Genomic DNA, 15,710 nt, shown 5'->3' with positions numbered 1-15,710 from the left:
CCGGAGTGCAGTGGCGCTATCTCGGCTCACTGCAAGCTCCGCCTCCCGGGTTCACGCCATTTTCCTGCCTCAGCCTCCCGAGTAGCTGGGACTACAGGCACCTGCCACCGCGCCCAGCTAATTTTTTGTATTTTTTTAGTAGAGATGGGGTTTCACCGTGTTAGCCAGGATGGTCTCGATCTCCTGACCTTGTGATCCGCCCGCCTCAGCCTCCCAAAGTGCTGGGATTACAGGCGTGAGCCACCGCGCCCGGCCTGGGAGGGTCTTATAGACCCCACCCCATGGAAGTGGGTCTCAACATTACAGAACCCTCTCTCGGGCCTGTGGACAGTTGCTGTCCTCTCTTTTTTCTTTGTGCCTGTGCCACCCTCAGAGAAGAAGAAAGGAGCTGAGGAGGAGAAGCCAAAGAGAAGGAGGCAGGAGAAGCAGGCAGCCTGCCCCTTCTACAACCACGAGCAGATGGGCCTCCTCCGGGACGAGGCCCTGGCAGACGTGAAGGACATTGAGCAGCTGCTGGCCCTTGGGAAGGAGGCCCGGGCCTGTCCCTATTATGGGAGCCGCCTTGCCATTCCTGCAGCCCAGGTGAGGGCCCTGCAGGGCCAGAAAGCCGCTCTTGGCTCTCACTGTGGTCTAGGCCATGAGGGGAGTCCTCATCACACTGTAGTTTGGGGGATGCCCCGCGCCGTGGTCAGACTGATGGCACCTAACCCATTCTCTCCTGATGCATGAGTTAGAGGAGGCGCATGGGATCCCTTGGGGGCTCCGGGCAGCAGGGCCAGTTGGCATTACAGGGGCTAGTATTTAGGAGCCAGGAAAGCATGTGCATTCCCAGTGAAACCACAAGGAGGGGATGCCAGGAGCTGAGAAGAATGCGTTGCATAAATCTATTTACAAATGGCTTTCCAAGTGATGCTCCCAACTTCCATGCCTATGATGTGATGGAACATGTCAGTGATGGAACCATTCAGTTTTCCAGTTTTTCATTACGTTTACTGGAAAGCTTTCCTAACTTACACCTACCTGCAGCACGTGAGAATACTATCTTCGCTGCCTCAACTTCCCTTGATTTTTAAACAGAAGGAAGAATTGCTAATGTAGCAGATCAAAAATAGTATCTCACTGTTATTTGGTGGGTGCAATTTCACTATTTCCTTGCTACTTCTTTAATTTGAGTGACTTTGGAAACAGGATATCACTTGTGGAAAATTCTTTATAATCCAGAAAAAAATGTAAGGTTTTAAAAGATTCAGGGAACTAAGTAACCATTTTGCACAGCAGCTAAATGCTCACCAGCATACCTGCTGAGCTGTGTGGGCGCTGGCAGAGAAACCGAGGAATGCTGCCAGGCCCCATGGCGTCCCAGGCCTTCCCTCTGGTCTGTTTGCCTTTAGAGCAAGATTAGTGCTATAGGCATTTATACACAAATACCATAATGTGGCCCAAAATCTTTATGATTTTTGAATTTTTAAAGTACTTTGACCATATTTTGCTTTTATGTTAATAGTATTCCAGTGAAATTCTACGCATGGGGACACTGGAGCCCAGAAAAGTTAAGTGACTTACATTTTCTCACCAAGCGTGAGTGATGGAGCCATTCAGTTTTCTGGTATTTCATTTTTTATGAGTATTCCTTTAACTGGAAACTTTCCTAACAACAAACACCTAAAGATCTGCAGAGTTGCTTTTATTTTTGTTACTCCAGCTCCACTCCTCAGCCCTCACTTGAGATAGGATGTTATCAACCCTGTTTTGCAGATGAAGAAACCAAGGGTCAGAGAGGTTAGACAACTCTTCCAGAGTCACACAGCTGGGAAGTAGCAGCTCCAGGAGCAGAAGCTGGGGCCACTTCCTGGTGCACTGGTGGTTTTCAGGTGTTTTGCAGAAACTCGGGGGCCTCCGGGGCGACCTTGAGGACATGGACAAGGCTAAGCAGGGGTTCCCCTCACCCAGCCCTGCCCTTGCTTTACTCAGGAGTCAGACCAGCCCTAGTTTCCTGTGTTTCATGTATTGGCTTTTCATGTAAAACTCGAAGAGAGCTTGTCCATTGCTACAAGCAGTTTTTCGAATGTCCCTACACAGTCCAGGCAGGAAATAGAAGCACTCACATCAGGAGCTGAGTGTCAGGCAAGCAAGACTCCTGCAGGGGAGCCCCGCCCTGCTCAGGTGGCCTCATCTCCCCTCCCAGCTGGTGGTGCTGCCCTATCAGATGCTGCTGCATGCGGCCACTCGGCAGGCTGCGGGCATCCGGCTGCAGGACCAGGTGGTGATCATCGACGAGGCGCACAACCTGATCGACACCATCACGGGCATGCACAGCGTGGAGGTCAGCGGCTCCCAGGTGCGTGGGCCTCCCCTCCCCGGGCCAGGGCCTGCCCTGAGGTAAAGGGACTTGGATGGTTCCTCCAGACACCTGGGCCAAGAATTCCTCCGGAGGTGAGGCTTGCTAGAGGGGTGCACGAGTCAAGGCGGTGACCTCATCGCAGGCTGACCATGGCTTTCCAGTGCATCCCAGAACTCTGGGGACCCCACTTCGGCAGAGTGGCTCATTTCCCCACACCTTACCTGCCCCCATGCTCCTGAGTCCTTCCAGCCCTGGATGCCAGCAGCCAGTTCTATAAGCCAGGGAGATGGCATGAGTGAGGCAGAAGTCCCCTCAGGATTGGATGTTGTCATTACTAAGTTGCCTGGAGGGGACTGAATTGAGGAATGCTCAAGATCAGTGCAGGCTCCTCCTGCTGACCTGTCATGCGTCTGCATGGCACCAGGTGCCTCTGGTCTTCACACTGACTCTGCCATGCGGGTGGTGTTCCTGTTTTACATTGAGAACTTGGAGATTCAGAGATGGTCAAGCTGTGTCCTAAGGTCATCCAGCTCATGAGTGTGGAGCTGAGGTGTGCCCACTGGTTTCTGACTCTGAAACCCCCACAACATCCCACCAGCTCCACTGACCTGTGCCTGGGTTGAATTGAGGCCAGGATGTGATGGTGACCTTGAACCATCACTCTTTGTAGACTCCAGGTCTTTTCCCAACCCAGTGAAACTAGCAGGGAGATTCCGTACTTGAGGGATTCAGCCTCTTGCTTTTCTCTGACCCCACAGTGGACACTGGAGGAAAACTTCCCTTCCTTCCCCTCTCTCTCAGCTCCCACCAGCCTAAGGGCTGTGGAAACCCATACCTTTTGTCTGCACCCAGCCCCCTCTCCTCCCTTCAGTGGCTCCCTGTGTGTCCAGGGCCAACATCTTCTAGGTGAATCTAAGATGTCAGTACCTCGGCCCTCGGCTGCTTGCCCAGAGCCTGGTTTGTGTTCTTTCCCCAGCTCTGCCAGGCCCATTCCCAGCTGCTGCAGTACATGGAGCGATACGGGTGAGACGTGACCCTCTGAGGTAGTGGGACAGTCCCTTGGTGGCCCCCTGCATGGGCCTCTGAGAGGCAGCACTTTGGTTTCCACCTCTGGCCTGGGCTGTGGCGGGGTGGAGCTGCATGCCATTCATGTCCTGGGCACATCCTGGTGTGTGCTGCACACAGACCTGGAAGGCTGGGGACTGACCTCTGGCTCTGAGGCCTGGGGCCGTGGCCAGCCTGCTTTCTGGAGAAGGATTTGTAGCTTGTGACCCAGTTGGAGAGGCATCGGGCAGCAAGGCTTCTACTAGGGCGGGCGAGGCGAGTTGCCATCGGGGCACCACCACTTAATGTCCATCGGCTTCTTCTCAGGAAGCGTTTGAAGGCCAAGAACCTGATGTACCTGAAGCAGATCCTGTATTTGCTGGAGAAATTTGTGGCTGTGCTAGGGGGTGAGAGCCTCGTCCCCCTGCTGACCCCTGGCCTGCAAAACCTGCCGGGCTGCTTTTCCCTTGGATGCCCATCAGGACGCCTCAGTTCTCTGTGTTTTTAAGAAGGGTCGCCCGGGTGCGGTGGCTCACTCCTGTAATCCCAGCACTTGGGAGGCCGAGGCAGGTGGTTCACCTGAGGTCAGGAGTTTGAGACCAGCCTGGCCAACATGGTGAAATCCCATCTCTACTAAAAATACAAAACAATTAGCCGGGAGTGTTGGTGTAGTCCCAGCTGCTCCAGAGGCTGAGACAAGAGAATTGCTTGCTCAAACCCGGGAGGCGGAGGTTGCAGTGAGCCGAGATTGTGCCACTGCACTCCAGTCTGGGTGACAGAGTGAGAATCCGTCTCAAAAAAAAGAAGGGTCTTGGTCATTGATTTAGAAAATTCTTGTGCTTTGTAGCTTAGTTGAGTTGTCTGACTTGAGCTTTTTTTAGACCCATGGGTTCTTTGCCCATGTTCTGAGGACTTTTTATTTCAGGCCCTGCTCTGGGATACAGCATCACATGAACACACAGTGTTTCCGTGATAGGCGTAGTGCTGTGGGGTGTTTGAAGCACTTGCATATTCGGTTTTGTGTGCCCTGTGAGAACAAAGTGCTGGCATTTGAATCCTTGTCGATAGACGCATAAACTAGAGCTTAGAGCAAGGGCTGCTCCCAGCACGGGAGCCTGGGATCCTCTGACTCCGGCTCCCACGCCTCTTTGCATGACCCTGTCACGCCCCCTTGTTTTATGATGGGGCACCCCCTTGGAAGGCGTCTGTGGAAGTGGAAGCTGCAGAAAGCCTGTGGGAGCTCCTGGCGGGAGCTGGTCTCTTGTTGCTGCTCTGAGCCGCCAGCTCTGCTTTGCCTCAGGCTCAGCACGTGGCCTGGGCAGCTCCTCTGTGCTCCTGTGCCCTACATACCTTGGTCCGGCCGCTGTATCCCGGCCTCCTGGAGAAGGGGTGAAAAACATGAACTCACAGGGCTTTGGGTTCCATGTGCAAGCACGTGAGTCGGACGTGGGAGGCTCCTGGACCCACCTGCCCTCTCGGTGGTTCCTTTGCATGCTATAAACAGTGGAAAGCAAAACAAAGCCATTCAAATACGGATGCTCTTCTTACTTGATGTGCAGTGCGGAGGGAGAGAAGATAGGGAAGGGTTGGGGGGGCGCAGAGAATCACCATTGTGACCTATTTCCATTCTCTTTTTTAGGGAACATTAAGCAAAATCCCAATACACAGAGCCTGTCACAGACAGGTAAGAGAGTTGCCCTCAGAGGGCCCAGAGCTGATCTGAGCCACTTCCGAGCTTAACCCTGGGACTGAAACCTGAGGCTCAGGGTGAAGCTCCCAAGGCCCTTCATGTGTTTGCTCTCAGGGACGGAGCTGAAGACCATCAACGACTTTCTCTTCCAGAGCCAGATCGACAACATCAACCTGTTCAAGGTAGAGGTTCCTGCCTTTCCACATTCCACATCCAGTTTCCTTCTGTTGCCACCTGTGGGTAGATTACTGTGTTAAGACTATAGAAGGAAGGAAAAGCAAAACATAGGCATGTAATTACTTAACCCTTAACGCAGCATGCCTGCGAGGCAAAAGTCATCTTCCTTTAGGGTGAAGGCCACAGGGATGGGTGAGAAAGGGACCTTTCTTAGTGCCCCCATAGAACAGAGACCCCAGGTCCTCGCCGCCTCACTCCATCTTCTGGCACAGTCTCCCTCAGGCTTATGGACAGGAGCAGGACGTTGATTTGTTGATTTGTTCTGTGCAACCCCTGTCAGACATCTTCCCACTGGGGCCTTGGGTCTGGTTGCAGCCTCAGACCTCTGCTCACCCAGGTCTGCGTACCCGGCGCTCCCAAGATGGAACACGGCCACTGTCGCGTGAACCCCAACCTCGTAACTCAAATCAGCAACAATGACTGCCCTCGGGTACAGGGTTCTGTGTTCTAGGCTGCATGCCATGTGCTGTGGCTCTGAGCTAGGATATCTTTTTGCCCCGGCAAGGAAAGCAAACAGGCCCAGAGAGGTGACTTCAGGAGGGTGGCGAGCACAGGCTTCCCACAAGTGAGCCAATAGCAAATGGCAGAGACAGCATCCAAACCTGGCTGCATTGACTTGGGGCCCCACATTCTTCCCATCCTGCCCGCCTTTTTTTTCTTAAAACCAGCTTTTCCCCTGAATTACCCATTTGAGTCACTGTCACTGCCACCATCCCTGCCAGACAGGCTGGATCCAGGTCATCCTTGATGCCTTTCTCCCCTTGTCTCCCACGTGCCTGTGACAGCCGCCAGGTCTGACAGCCTCAGACAGTCCTGCCGTCCTCGCACCTCTCCCACAGCTGGGACATGGGTGCAGGTGCTCCTTCCCTCGCCTTCCTTCTGCCCCCCTTGCTTTCCTTCTCCCCTCTTCTTCCCATGGGTCTCGGGTCTCATCACCCATCATTGAGGGAATCCTCATCGAAGGACGTCGCTCTTTTTAGAAAGCGGTTTAAAGGCTCCAAACTCCTCATCTCTGCATCCCAAGCTAAGATCTGGCACCAAACCACACACATTGGATGCACCGACTGAGTGGCACTGCTCCAGCCCCTGAGCAGGCCCCAGCCATCACCTCCTCTGTGGCTTGGCTCATAGAAGTTCCTTTTTTTAACTCTCTGTCACCTGGAAGGAAAGCCAAGGGGACCTAGATTGTACTGAGCACTCTTAGACTTGGGAGACATGTTTGGAAAGAGGGTCTCCCCCCCTGAGGAGGACACTGCGTTGTGGGCAGGGGCAGTAGAGGAGGGAGTGGCCTCGGAGAGGGGATGACAAGGTTGGTGGCAAGGAGGCTCTGGGTGCCTCAGAAGGTAGCACTGCGTTGTACTGCCTGGGTGGTAGAAGTGGTGTTTTTTGTTTTATTTTTTGTTTTTAATATTACAGCTTGCTCAGTTTGCACACGTGCCTACAGCTGGGCTTGGTTTTTGCAGGTGCAGCGATACTGTGAGAAGAGCATGATCAGCAGAAAGGTAACTGCTCCCATCTTGTGGTCCTGAACAAGATCCAGGTGTGCCCCAACTCCCTGCCCTTGCCGTGCTTTCCTCCCCTGCCCTCAGGGAACTCCAGAGTCCCCTTCGTCTCCACCCTCCTTGGTGCAGTGGGCCTTGCTGGGGTGGTGGGATGTGTGCTGCAGGCGTCTTGGGCCTGGCAGAGCCTTCGATCCAGCCAGCCTCTCTCATGGCTGTTCCTCGTTCCTCTCCACTGTTCTCTCTCATCCCACCCAGCTCTTTGGATTCACAGAACGGTACGGAGCAGTGTTGTCATCCCGAGAGCAGCCCAAACTGGCTGGGTTTCAGCAATTCCTGCAGAGCCTGCAGCCCAGGACGACTGAAGGTGAGGCAGGAGGGTGGGCAGGCAGAGCTGGCTGCAGGCATGGGCAAGGACTTCTGTTCCTCGTGTGTGGACCTGACCAGAGGGAGGCCTCCTCCCCGTTCTGCTCTGTGCAGCTCTTGCAGCCCCTGCAGACGAGAGTCAGGCCAGTGCCCCGCGACCAGCTTCCCCACTGATGCACATCGAAGGCTTCCTGGCAGCTCTCACTACGGCCAACCAGGACGGCAGGGTCATCCTGAGCCGCCAAGGTAATCAGGTGCTTCTTGGCCGGGTTCAGTTCCCAGGAAGGAGCCAAGCTGAGCCAGGGAGCCACAGCATGAAAAGGATTCTTCCTTCTATCCTGGGAACTTCCTGGGTTAGGAGGAAGCAGTGCAGTGGGCACTGGCCTGCTGTGACCTGGGCAAGCAGTGGAGGTGGATGGGAGGAGATCGAGGGGCTGAGATATGGGGGTCCTGTGACTAGGGTAAGCAGTGGAGGTGGATGGGAGGAGATCGAGGGGCTGGGATGGGGATCCTCTAGGGCAGGGGTCCTAGGGAAACTTGTATTGTGGGGTAGGTGGGCTTTGGTTTGGGTCATGGTTTTGTCATCTATGAGCTTTGTGATTTGGACTCTTTTCTTTCTCAACTTCAGTTTCCTCATATGAAAGTGGAGAGGATAGGCCGGGCGCGGTGGCTCTCGCCTGTAATCCCAGCACTTTGGGAGGCTGAGGCGGGCGGATCATGGGGTCAGGAGATCGAGACCATCCTGGCTAACACGGTGAAACCCCGTCTCTACTAAAGATACAAAAAATTAGCCAGGCGTGGTGGTAGGCACCTGTAATCCCAGCTACTCGGGAGGCTGAGGCAGGAAAATCGCTTGAACCCAGGAAGCAGAGGTTGCAGTGAGCCAAGATTGTGCCACTGCACTCCAGCCTGGGCAACGCATCAAGACTCCATCTCAAAAAAAAAAAAAAAAAAAAAAGAAAATGGAGAGGATAGTATGGTCCACCTCTGTGGGCTGGTTGTCCTAGAGATTAAGTGGTGTTTTGTTTAAAGAGAAAGCACTAGCACTTGTGCCTCAGACCTGGACTCACCTGGGGACCCCCTTTGCTGGGACGATAGAAGTGTCTGTTGGGCTTACACTCACCTCTCCACTGATCTGTTTTTCCAGGCAGCCTCAGTCAGAGCACCCTGAAGTTTTTGCTCCTGAATCCAGCTGTGCACTTCGCCCAAGTGGTGAAGGAATGCCGGGCAGTGGTCATTGCAGGGGGGACCATGCAACCGGTAAGGACACCTTTCCCAGCCCCTTGTGCCCCATGTGTTGGGATGAGATGGGGGCTTGGGAGAGATGCATTATCAGTCCTGCTCTCTCCTGGGGCCCCAAGCCAGAAAGGGTCAGCTTGAGCAGGCCTAGTGGTGTCTACTGGGTGACACTGCTATTCTGTCTCACTGCTGTGCCTTTTTAGGCTGCAGGAGCATGGGGACTCCTCTGCTGCTCCATTGTGTGGCCCCAGGATCACACATCTCCCAGAGAAAGCTGCTCTGTGGTTTCAAATTCAAGGAAAAAAATCATGATTCCACTTCTAAAAGGTTCATTTTGATGTATATGAATATAATAGTCTTTGTAGGCATAATTTTTACTTATGTGCATACCTATTTTAAAAACAAAAGTGCGGCTCCCTCTATGTGCTGTCACTGGAACTCGCTCTTTTCACTCAGCAGCCAGAGGGTCATAAACCTGTCTCCTTGTCAGCAAGCATGCACGTATTTCAGTATCCCAGCTGTGCTGGATTCCAGTTACACAGATACATAGCATTTCATGTACCTGTTCCTCTTTTGTTAGGTGTGCAAGCTATTTGCAGTTTTCTGTTTTGAGCATGACTGTGATGAATATAACCGCATCTCTGCACAATGGTGACTCCTACCTAGCAAAGGGCCTACTGGACGAAAAGCTGCTGGGAATCCTGAAGCAGTGCTTCCCAGCCCCAGCTGCCTTAGCTTTTGATTTTTATATTTTTGTATGTATAGATTCATAGTTTTCTTCATTCAGCATATTAAAGTTGTTTACAGTCATTATTGTTTCTGATGTTCACATTGTGAGAGCCCCTTACTGCTAGCTTAGGTCCTTGCCGTGGCCTGGCCAGTCTCGCCTCCAGCACAGCAGAATGTTGTGGGTTCACCATGGGTGTCCGTGCCCCACACTGGATTCATTTCTCCAAGCCGCCCTGGTTTCTTGTAATGGGGAATGACATTTAGAAATCAAGCTGTGGATGCTGGGGTGTTTGTCGTGCTCCTGGGGCATTTCAGTAGACAGATCTAGGAAATGTTTTCAGAATGAATCCATACTGCTATTTCTTTCTTTTTTTCTTTCTTTCTTTTTTTTTTTTTTTTTTTGAGACAGAGTCTCGCTCTGTCTTCCAGGCTGGAGTGCAGTGACCCAATCACGGCTCTCTGCAACCTCTGCTTCTGGGGTTCAAGCAATTCTCATACCTTAACCTCCTGAGTAGCTATGATTACAGGCACATGCCACCACACCCAGCTAGTTTTTGTATTTTAGTAGAGATGGGGTTTTACCATGTTGGCCAGGCTGGTCTCGAGCTCAGGTGATCCACCAGCCTTGGCATCCCAAAGAGCTGGGATTACAGGCATGAGCCACCACGCCTGGCCCATATTGGTGTTTCTAAGTAAAAATCAAAGGATTTGTTTACTTGACCTTTTATTGTACCTCTTTTTCTCTTAAGCCTGAACATGTGTGCTACATTAACATACTTATCTGCTCTATCCTGTAATATACTTAAAAGTTTTGAAATCATAGTACCAATATTACTTCTAACAATAAATCTGATTGAAATTGCCTTTCCTCTTTTCCCTTAGAGTGTAACCCACTAAGGATGCCTGGTCACACTAGACTGTAAAGTCTTGTGGAACCAGGCTTCTCTCCGTGTGCTTCTGTTGTCAGATTCATAGATAAGCTGTTTTTGTTTCATTTTCTTTTCAATTTTAGAATTTGCTTTTTTCTTTTCTGACTTGTAGTTTTTAAATATGTAAATATTTGTATGGTTCAAAAGTCAAAGCTATATAAAAAGATCTATTCAGGAAAGTCTCACTCTCATCCCTCTTCAGCCCATTCCCCACCTCCATAGGGAATCAGTTTTACTAGCTTACCTTTTCAGTCTTTCTTTTTCCCCTAAATAAGCAAAAATGTGTCTTCATTTTTCCCTTTCCTGTTTTATTTACATGGAAGGCACCTTAGATGTCCAGCCATCACTCCTCTAGTGGGCTGCGTGGTTCTCTGTTGGACAGATGTAGGGAGCTCATTCAACCAGTACCCTCTGGATAGGCAGGTGCACAATTACAGGGAAGGGTCCGGGGGCACATGCTGTTTGGTATTTGCGGGCTGCATCTTCTCACTGGACTCCTGAATATGGGATTCCTGGGATAAAAAGTATAAATATGTTTAATTTGTTAACTACTGTGAAATTCCATGAGAATCGTACCATTCTGTATCCCACCAGTACTGTCTAGGAATGCCTGTTTCTCCAGAGTGGTTACTTTTGGATTTTTGCTAGTCTAACAGGTGAAAGCCTGGAGATTCTTATTCGGTAGTTTGGGCTGGGGCCTGGCCACGTGTATTTTTGAAAATTTTCGCTGGTGATTTTGCTGCATGGCCAGGGTTGATAATGACTGTGCCAGATTTGCTGGATTTCCTTTGCTCTTCCTGCACATAGTTTAAACGAGACTGCCAGCACTGGGTATCAGTCACCATTTTTCTTTTTGTTAGTTTGCCGTCAGCCTTTTCTTTGACCTCTTCTTTCAGTTTGTGTGTACTTGCTGTCTCTTAACCCAGACTTCTCGCTTCCTTTCTGCTGGGGCTCTGAGGGGTCATGGGGCCGTGATGCTGTGGCCTTTGTCTACAGGTGTCTGACTTCCGGCAGCAGCTGCTGGCCTGTGCCGGGGTGGAAGCTGAGCGTGTGGTGGAGTTTTCCTGTGGTGAGGAGCTGTGCCCAGGGTGGGGCAGGCTAGAAGTCAGGTTCTGGCCCCCGTTTTCTGTGTGTAATACCTCATACTGCGACCAGGCACAGGGGTGGAGGAGACCCCGGCATGGGAGCCTTGCCCTTCGTGCGCTCGCCCAGGCTCTCCTGCTTTGCTCCCTGCTGCCTGCTGCCCATTGTGACTGGCGATGGTGGGCGGGTGAGCGCTGTCAGTCGCTGCTGTCAGTCGCTGTGCCTGTGCTGGATGATGGGGCGGGGAAATGCCCTTTCTGCACTGTCGCACTGCACACCTGCATCTCCAGTTTTCGGCCCCTCCCTGGCTCTTACCAGGTCACGTGATCCCTCCAGACAACATCCTGCCCCTTGTCATCTGCAGCGGGATCTCCAACCAGCCGCTGGAATTCACGTTCCAGAAAAGAGAGCTGCCTCAGATGGTCAGTCCCAGCCAGCTCGCCGCACCACAGCCTGGGCTCAGGCAGCAAAGGGTTTTCCGGGGCAGGGGTGCTCTGGCCCACCCTGAGTGTTTTCAGGTGTTGGGGAAATTGCACGGGGGCACCCAATATAGAGCCACACAGAATGAGCGGCATCGATCTAGATGCTTATGGAGGAAGGTCTGAGCTTCCCCTGCCCTCACCCCTTAGGCTGCAAAATACATATTCTTAAAACCTCCAGGCATTCCCTGAGGATGCCTCACACAGGGGAAAGCTGCTGGTTCCCTTTGGCGCTCTTGCCCTTTGGTTATATCTGCCCCTGCCGGGGGCAGGGATGCGGGGCTTGGGGGCATCTCCTGGGGTGTGCAGCCCCTGATTGTCATTGCGGTGCTCATCAGGACCCTGGAGTGAAGAAGGGAGGACTCAGTGCCAGGGCAATAGGAAGGCCCCCCAGGGACGCTGGTGCTGTGACGTGTGTCAGAAAGGCGCAGTCAGCAGCAGCGGCTGGGTGTGTTTGGTGGGAGGTGGTACCTACCACCCTGCGGTTCCTCTTCCTTGGCTGTAGTCCTGCCATGGGTCTCTCCTCAGTTTTCAGTCGCAAGGTTCAGATGCGGTTTATGGGTGGCTGAGGGGTTGCTCCATGGGAGCTCCCTCTCTTCGTTCCTTAGATGGACGAGGCGGGTCGCATCCTCTGTAACCTGTGCGGTGTGGTTCCTGGAGGGGTGGTCTGTTTCTTCCCCTCCTACGAGTACCTGCGCCAGGTCCATGCCCACTGGGAGAAGGGTGGCCTGCTGGATCGACTGGCTGCCAGGAAGAAGGTGAGTGGCCTGTCGGCCAGCCCTCCCACTTGTGAGGACAGTGCCACTGAGTCCTCCTGGGAGCTCTTGTGCTCATCGGGTCAGGACAGGCTTCTGGATCCTCATCTCCACTGCTCCCAGCCCCTGACTACAGAGGATTTCCCCAAAGTCCCTGGCTGTGAGGTTCTCCAGTCCCCTGACCAGAAAACACAAGGCCACGAGCAGACCCGAGACCTGGCACCCTGAACCTGTCTCTGGGAAATGTCCTCTGTCTTTCTCAGATATTCCAGGAACCTAAGAGCGCACACCAGGTGGAGCAGGTGCTGCTGGCGTATTCCAGGTGCATCCAGGTGCGGGTGTCATGCTGAGCTTGGGTCTGAGACCATGTGGGGGTGGCAGCTGGAAACGTTGCGGGTGACATCCAAGCTTTGGCTCAGCAACTCAGCGTCTGGGTGTCTCCCGCAGGGCTGTGGCCAGGAGAGAGGCCGGGTGACAGGGGCCCTGCTCCTCTCTGTGGTTGGAGGAAAGATGAGTGAAGGGATCAACTTCTCTGACAACCTAGGCCGGTAAGTAGTGTTCTGCTCATCTCCTGGGCCATGATACACGGCCGGCCCTCGCTCCCAGCAGCCGGGCCTCTGCCTGCCGTCTGCTGCCATTAGAGCCCACAGCTGGGCTGCGACTGCTCAGACCAGCCAGCTGGAGGGAGGGGCTCAGCAGCTCTTCCCAGGTTTGGCCCTGGGAGAGCAGTTGGATTTTAGGCTGGCCATTGCTGTATCAGGACCCAATCAATTGGCCTAGACGGGATCTCTCAGCTGAACAAGCCCTCTCCAGGTGGTAGGTACAGAGTAGACAGAGGCAGAGTTTTGATCACAGTCAGAGAGGGCTGAGGAAGGGGTAGAACGGAGCAGCTGGTGATGTGGGTGATGACCCAGGAGGTCCTGGTGTCCACCCACCCTGGACTCCTGTCTCCCCCCAGGTGTGTGGTGATGGTGGGCATGCCCTTCCCCAACATCAGGTCTCCAGAGCTGCAGGAGAAGATGGCCTACTTGGATCAAACCCTCGTGAGTCACCCCAGTGTCACAGAGGGTGACAGGAGAGTGGGCAGTGGGTGGGACTGGCATCACCCCCAGGGCTGATACAGCCAGGCCTTCCCCGCTGTGCTGGCGTCTCCTGTCCCCTCCAGATGCCCCCTTGGATGCCCCTCCACACCCTCTTGATCTTCCCTGTGATGTCACCTGGACCCTTGCTGCTGGCGTTGGCCATGGAGCCTCCTGGTCTGGCTCCAAAGCCTGGCAGGGTCTTTTCCCAGGGAGAGCTGTAGGCAGGGAACAGTCCTAATGGGTCATCCCCTTCACTCCCAGCCCAGAGCCCCAGGCCAGGCACCCCCAGGGAAGGCTCTGGTGGAGAACCTGTGCATGAAGGCCGTCAACCAGTCCATAGGTGAGCCTGGCTGCCTCCGGCTGGGTGGACAGATGGGGGCTGGAGAAGGGGAGAACAGGAAACGGGCTTGCCTGCCCCGTTTCCTAAACAAGTCTGAGAAAGGGGAGGGGGACGCCATGGGAACGTGCAGTGGGGGAGGCAGGTGTTGCTCGGAGCCGCATCCTCTGTTCCTATGCAGGCAGGGCCATCAGACACCAGAAGGATTTTGCCAGCATAGTGCTCCTGGACCAGCGGTATGCCCGGCCCCCTGTCCTGGCCAAGCTGCCGGCCTGGATCCGAGCCCGTGTGGACGTCAAATCTACCTTTGGTCCTGCCATTGCTGCTGTGCAGAAGGTCAGTCCTACCTTTTTCTTTCTGAGAGCCTCCCCACCCCGAGATCACATTTCTCACTGCCTTCTGTCTGTCTGCCCAGTTTCACCGGGAGAAGTCGGCCTCTTCCTGATGGGCAACCACACCACTGCCTGGCGCCGCGCGCTTCCTTTGTCCTGCCCGCTGGAGACAGTGTTTGTCGTGGGCCTGGTCTGCAGGGATCCTGTTACAAAGGTGAAACCCAGGAGGAGAGTGTGGAGTCCAGAGCGCTGCCAGGACCCAGGCACAGGCATTAGCTCCCGCAGGAGAAAATGGGGGAATCCTGAATAAACAGTGGGTCCCGGCTGTCCTTGGGGTGTTCCAGGGCAGCTCCTCTCCTGGAATAGAATCTTTCCATCCTGCATGGCCAAGAGCCAGGCTTCCTGCCTGGTCTCCGCAGGAGGCTGTGGCAGCTGTGGCATCCACCGTGGCATCTCTCCTGCCCACCTTCTTAAGAGGCGAGCTGGAGCAGGCCCGTCTGCCTCTGCCCTTTCTAGCCAAGGTTGGCTGCCCTGGACTGCTCGCCCTCTGGTCTCAATTTAAAATGATCCCATGGCCACAGGGCTCCTGCCCAGGGGCTTGTCACCTTCCCCTCCTTCTTTCTGAGTCACTTCTAGAGCCCTGCTCCCTAACCTGCCCCACAGCCCTGCCTGGATTTGTATCCTTGGCTTCGTGCCAGTTCCTCCAAGTCTGTGGCACCTCCCTCCCTCTCAACCACTTGAGCAAATTCCAAGACAGCTTCTACCCCGACACAAGCAATTATGCCAAAGGCCATTAGGCTCTCAACATGACTATAGAGAGACCCCGTGTCATCACAGAGACCTTTTTTCCTGTGGGAAAATAACCCTCCCACCTGCAACAGCTGCCCCTGCTGGCTGCACCCGTCTTCTCCCTCTGACCCCAGAGGAAGGGGCCCTGGTCAGCTGGGATCTTCTGCCGCTATCAGGGACCAACGGGAGCAGGAGGAAAGTCACTGATGCCCAGATGTTTGCCTCCTGCACAGCTACAGGGTCCTTAATTAAAAGCGTACTGTTGGTTTCTGCTCAGTTTTTTATTGATTTGTGCTGCTGTTTTCTCTGGAAGCCTCTTTAGGGAATCGAGGAGCGCACTGGTGCAGGGGCTGGGCGGAGCCATCCACCGATGCAGCACAGGCAGACAGAAGCCCCCGCCCCAGCCTCGTGGCCTCAAGCCAGCCTCCCGCTCCCTGAAGGTGGTCCCCACACAGACCTGGGACTGTTCCATCCCTGCCCCTTCCAGGGCAGCAGGGCTGAGGAGCCCATTCTGGTTGTGTCCACGGCCAGAGTCTGGGTTTAAGGGAGGAAGGCATGGTGGAGCCCCCTAGGATTTCCAGTTGTCCTCTTCTTCCTCTGCCTGTGGCTGCTGGGGGTTAGCAGAGACGGTTTGTTGTCTGACATAGGGACTCTCTCCTCCCAGCCCCTCACCAGCCCCAGAGGTGAAAAGGCTGGAGGGCAGGGGCTGAGTGAGGGAGGTCTGTGGGGAGCACTGGTTCCCCCAGGCCCCAGAGACTTAAACACAGGAAGAAGAAGGC

The 15,710-nt window shown here is 54.0% G+C and overlaps 1 protein-coding gene across 5 annotated transcripts in view; it reads left to right on the top strand.

Moving 5' to 3' along the window:
- DDX11 (DEAD/H-box helicase 11) overlaps window positions 1-15,205 on the top strand; it is a 31,247-nt gene extending 16,042 nt beyond the window's left edge. For 2 of the 5 annotated variants that reach the window (XM_004092129.3, XM_012502462.2), the window contains exons 9-27: window positions 374-582; window positions 2,186-2,338; window positions 3,318-3,364; window positions 3,713-3,792; window positions 5,025-5,069; window positions 5,190-5,257; window positions 6,776-6,814; window positions 7,070-7,178; window positions 7,292-7,423; window positions 8,325-8,437; window positions 11,071-11,143; window positions 11,476-11,579; window positions 12,245-12,394; window positions 12,655-12,723; window positions 12,839-12,939; window positions 13,350-13,434; window positions 13,740-13,813; window positions 13,992-14,146; window positions 14,226-15,205. In XM_004092129.3, the coding sequence (XP_004092177.2) occupies window positions 374-582; window positions 2,186-2,338; window positions 3,318-3,364; window positions 3,713-3,792; window positions 5,025-5,069; window positions 5,190-5,257; window positions 6,776-6,814; window positions 7,070-7,178; window positions 7,292-7,423; window positions 8,325-8,437; window positions 11,071-11,143; window positions 11,476-11,579; window positions 12,245-12,394; window positions 12,655-12,723; window positions 12,839-12,939; window positions 13,350-13,434; window positions 13,740-13,813; window positions 13,992-14,146; window positions 14,226-14,452 (2,033 nt within the window). In that variant the 3' untranslated portion in view covers window positions 14,453-15,205. Of the gene's footprint in view, window positions 1-373; window positions 583-2,185; window positions 2,339-3,317; window positions 3,365-3,712; window positions 3,793-5,024; window positions 5,070-5,189; window positions 5,258-6,775; window positions 6,815-7,069; window positions 7,179-7,291; window positions 7,424-8,324; window positions 8,438-11,070; window positions 11,144-11,475; window positions 11,580-12,244; window positions 12,395-12,654; window positions 12,748-12,838; window positions 12,940-13,349; window positions 13,435-13,734; window positions 13,814-13,991; window positions 14,147-14,225 lie in introns of all 5 variants that reach the window. The other 3 variants (XR_001114747.2, XM_030804641.1, XM_030804642.1) reach the window with 3 other exon arrangements.
- The last annotated feature ends 505 nt before the right edge of the window (window positions 15,206-15,710 follow it).

Source organism: Nomascus leucogenys, chromosome 23 (assembly GCF_006542625.1).
Source record: "Nomascus leucogenys isolate Asia chromosome 23, Asia_NLE_v1, whole genome shotgun sequence".
Classification (NCBI taxonomy): Eukaryota; Metazoa; Chordata; class Mammalia; order Primates; family Hylobatidae; genus Nomascus; species Nomascus leucogenys.
Note: the sequence above shows the minus strand (reverse complement) of the source record. Positions and strands in the feature narration are given on the sequence as shown.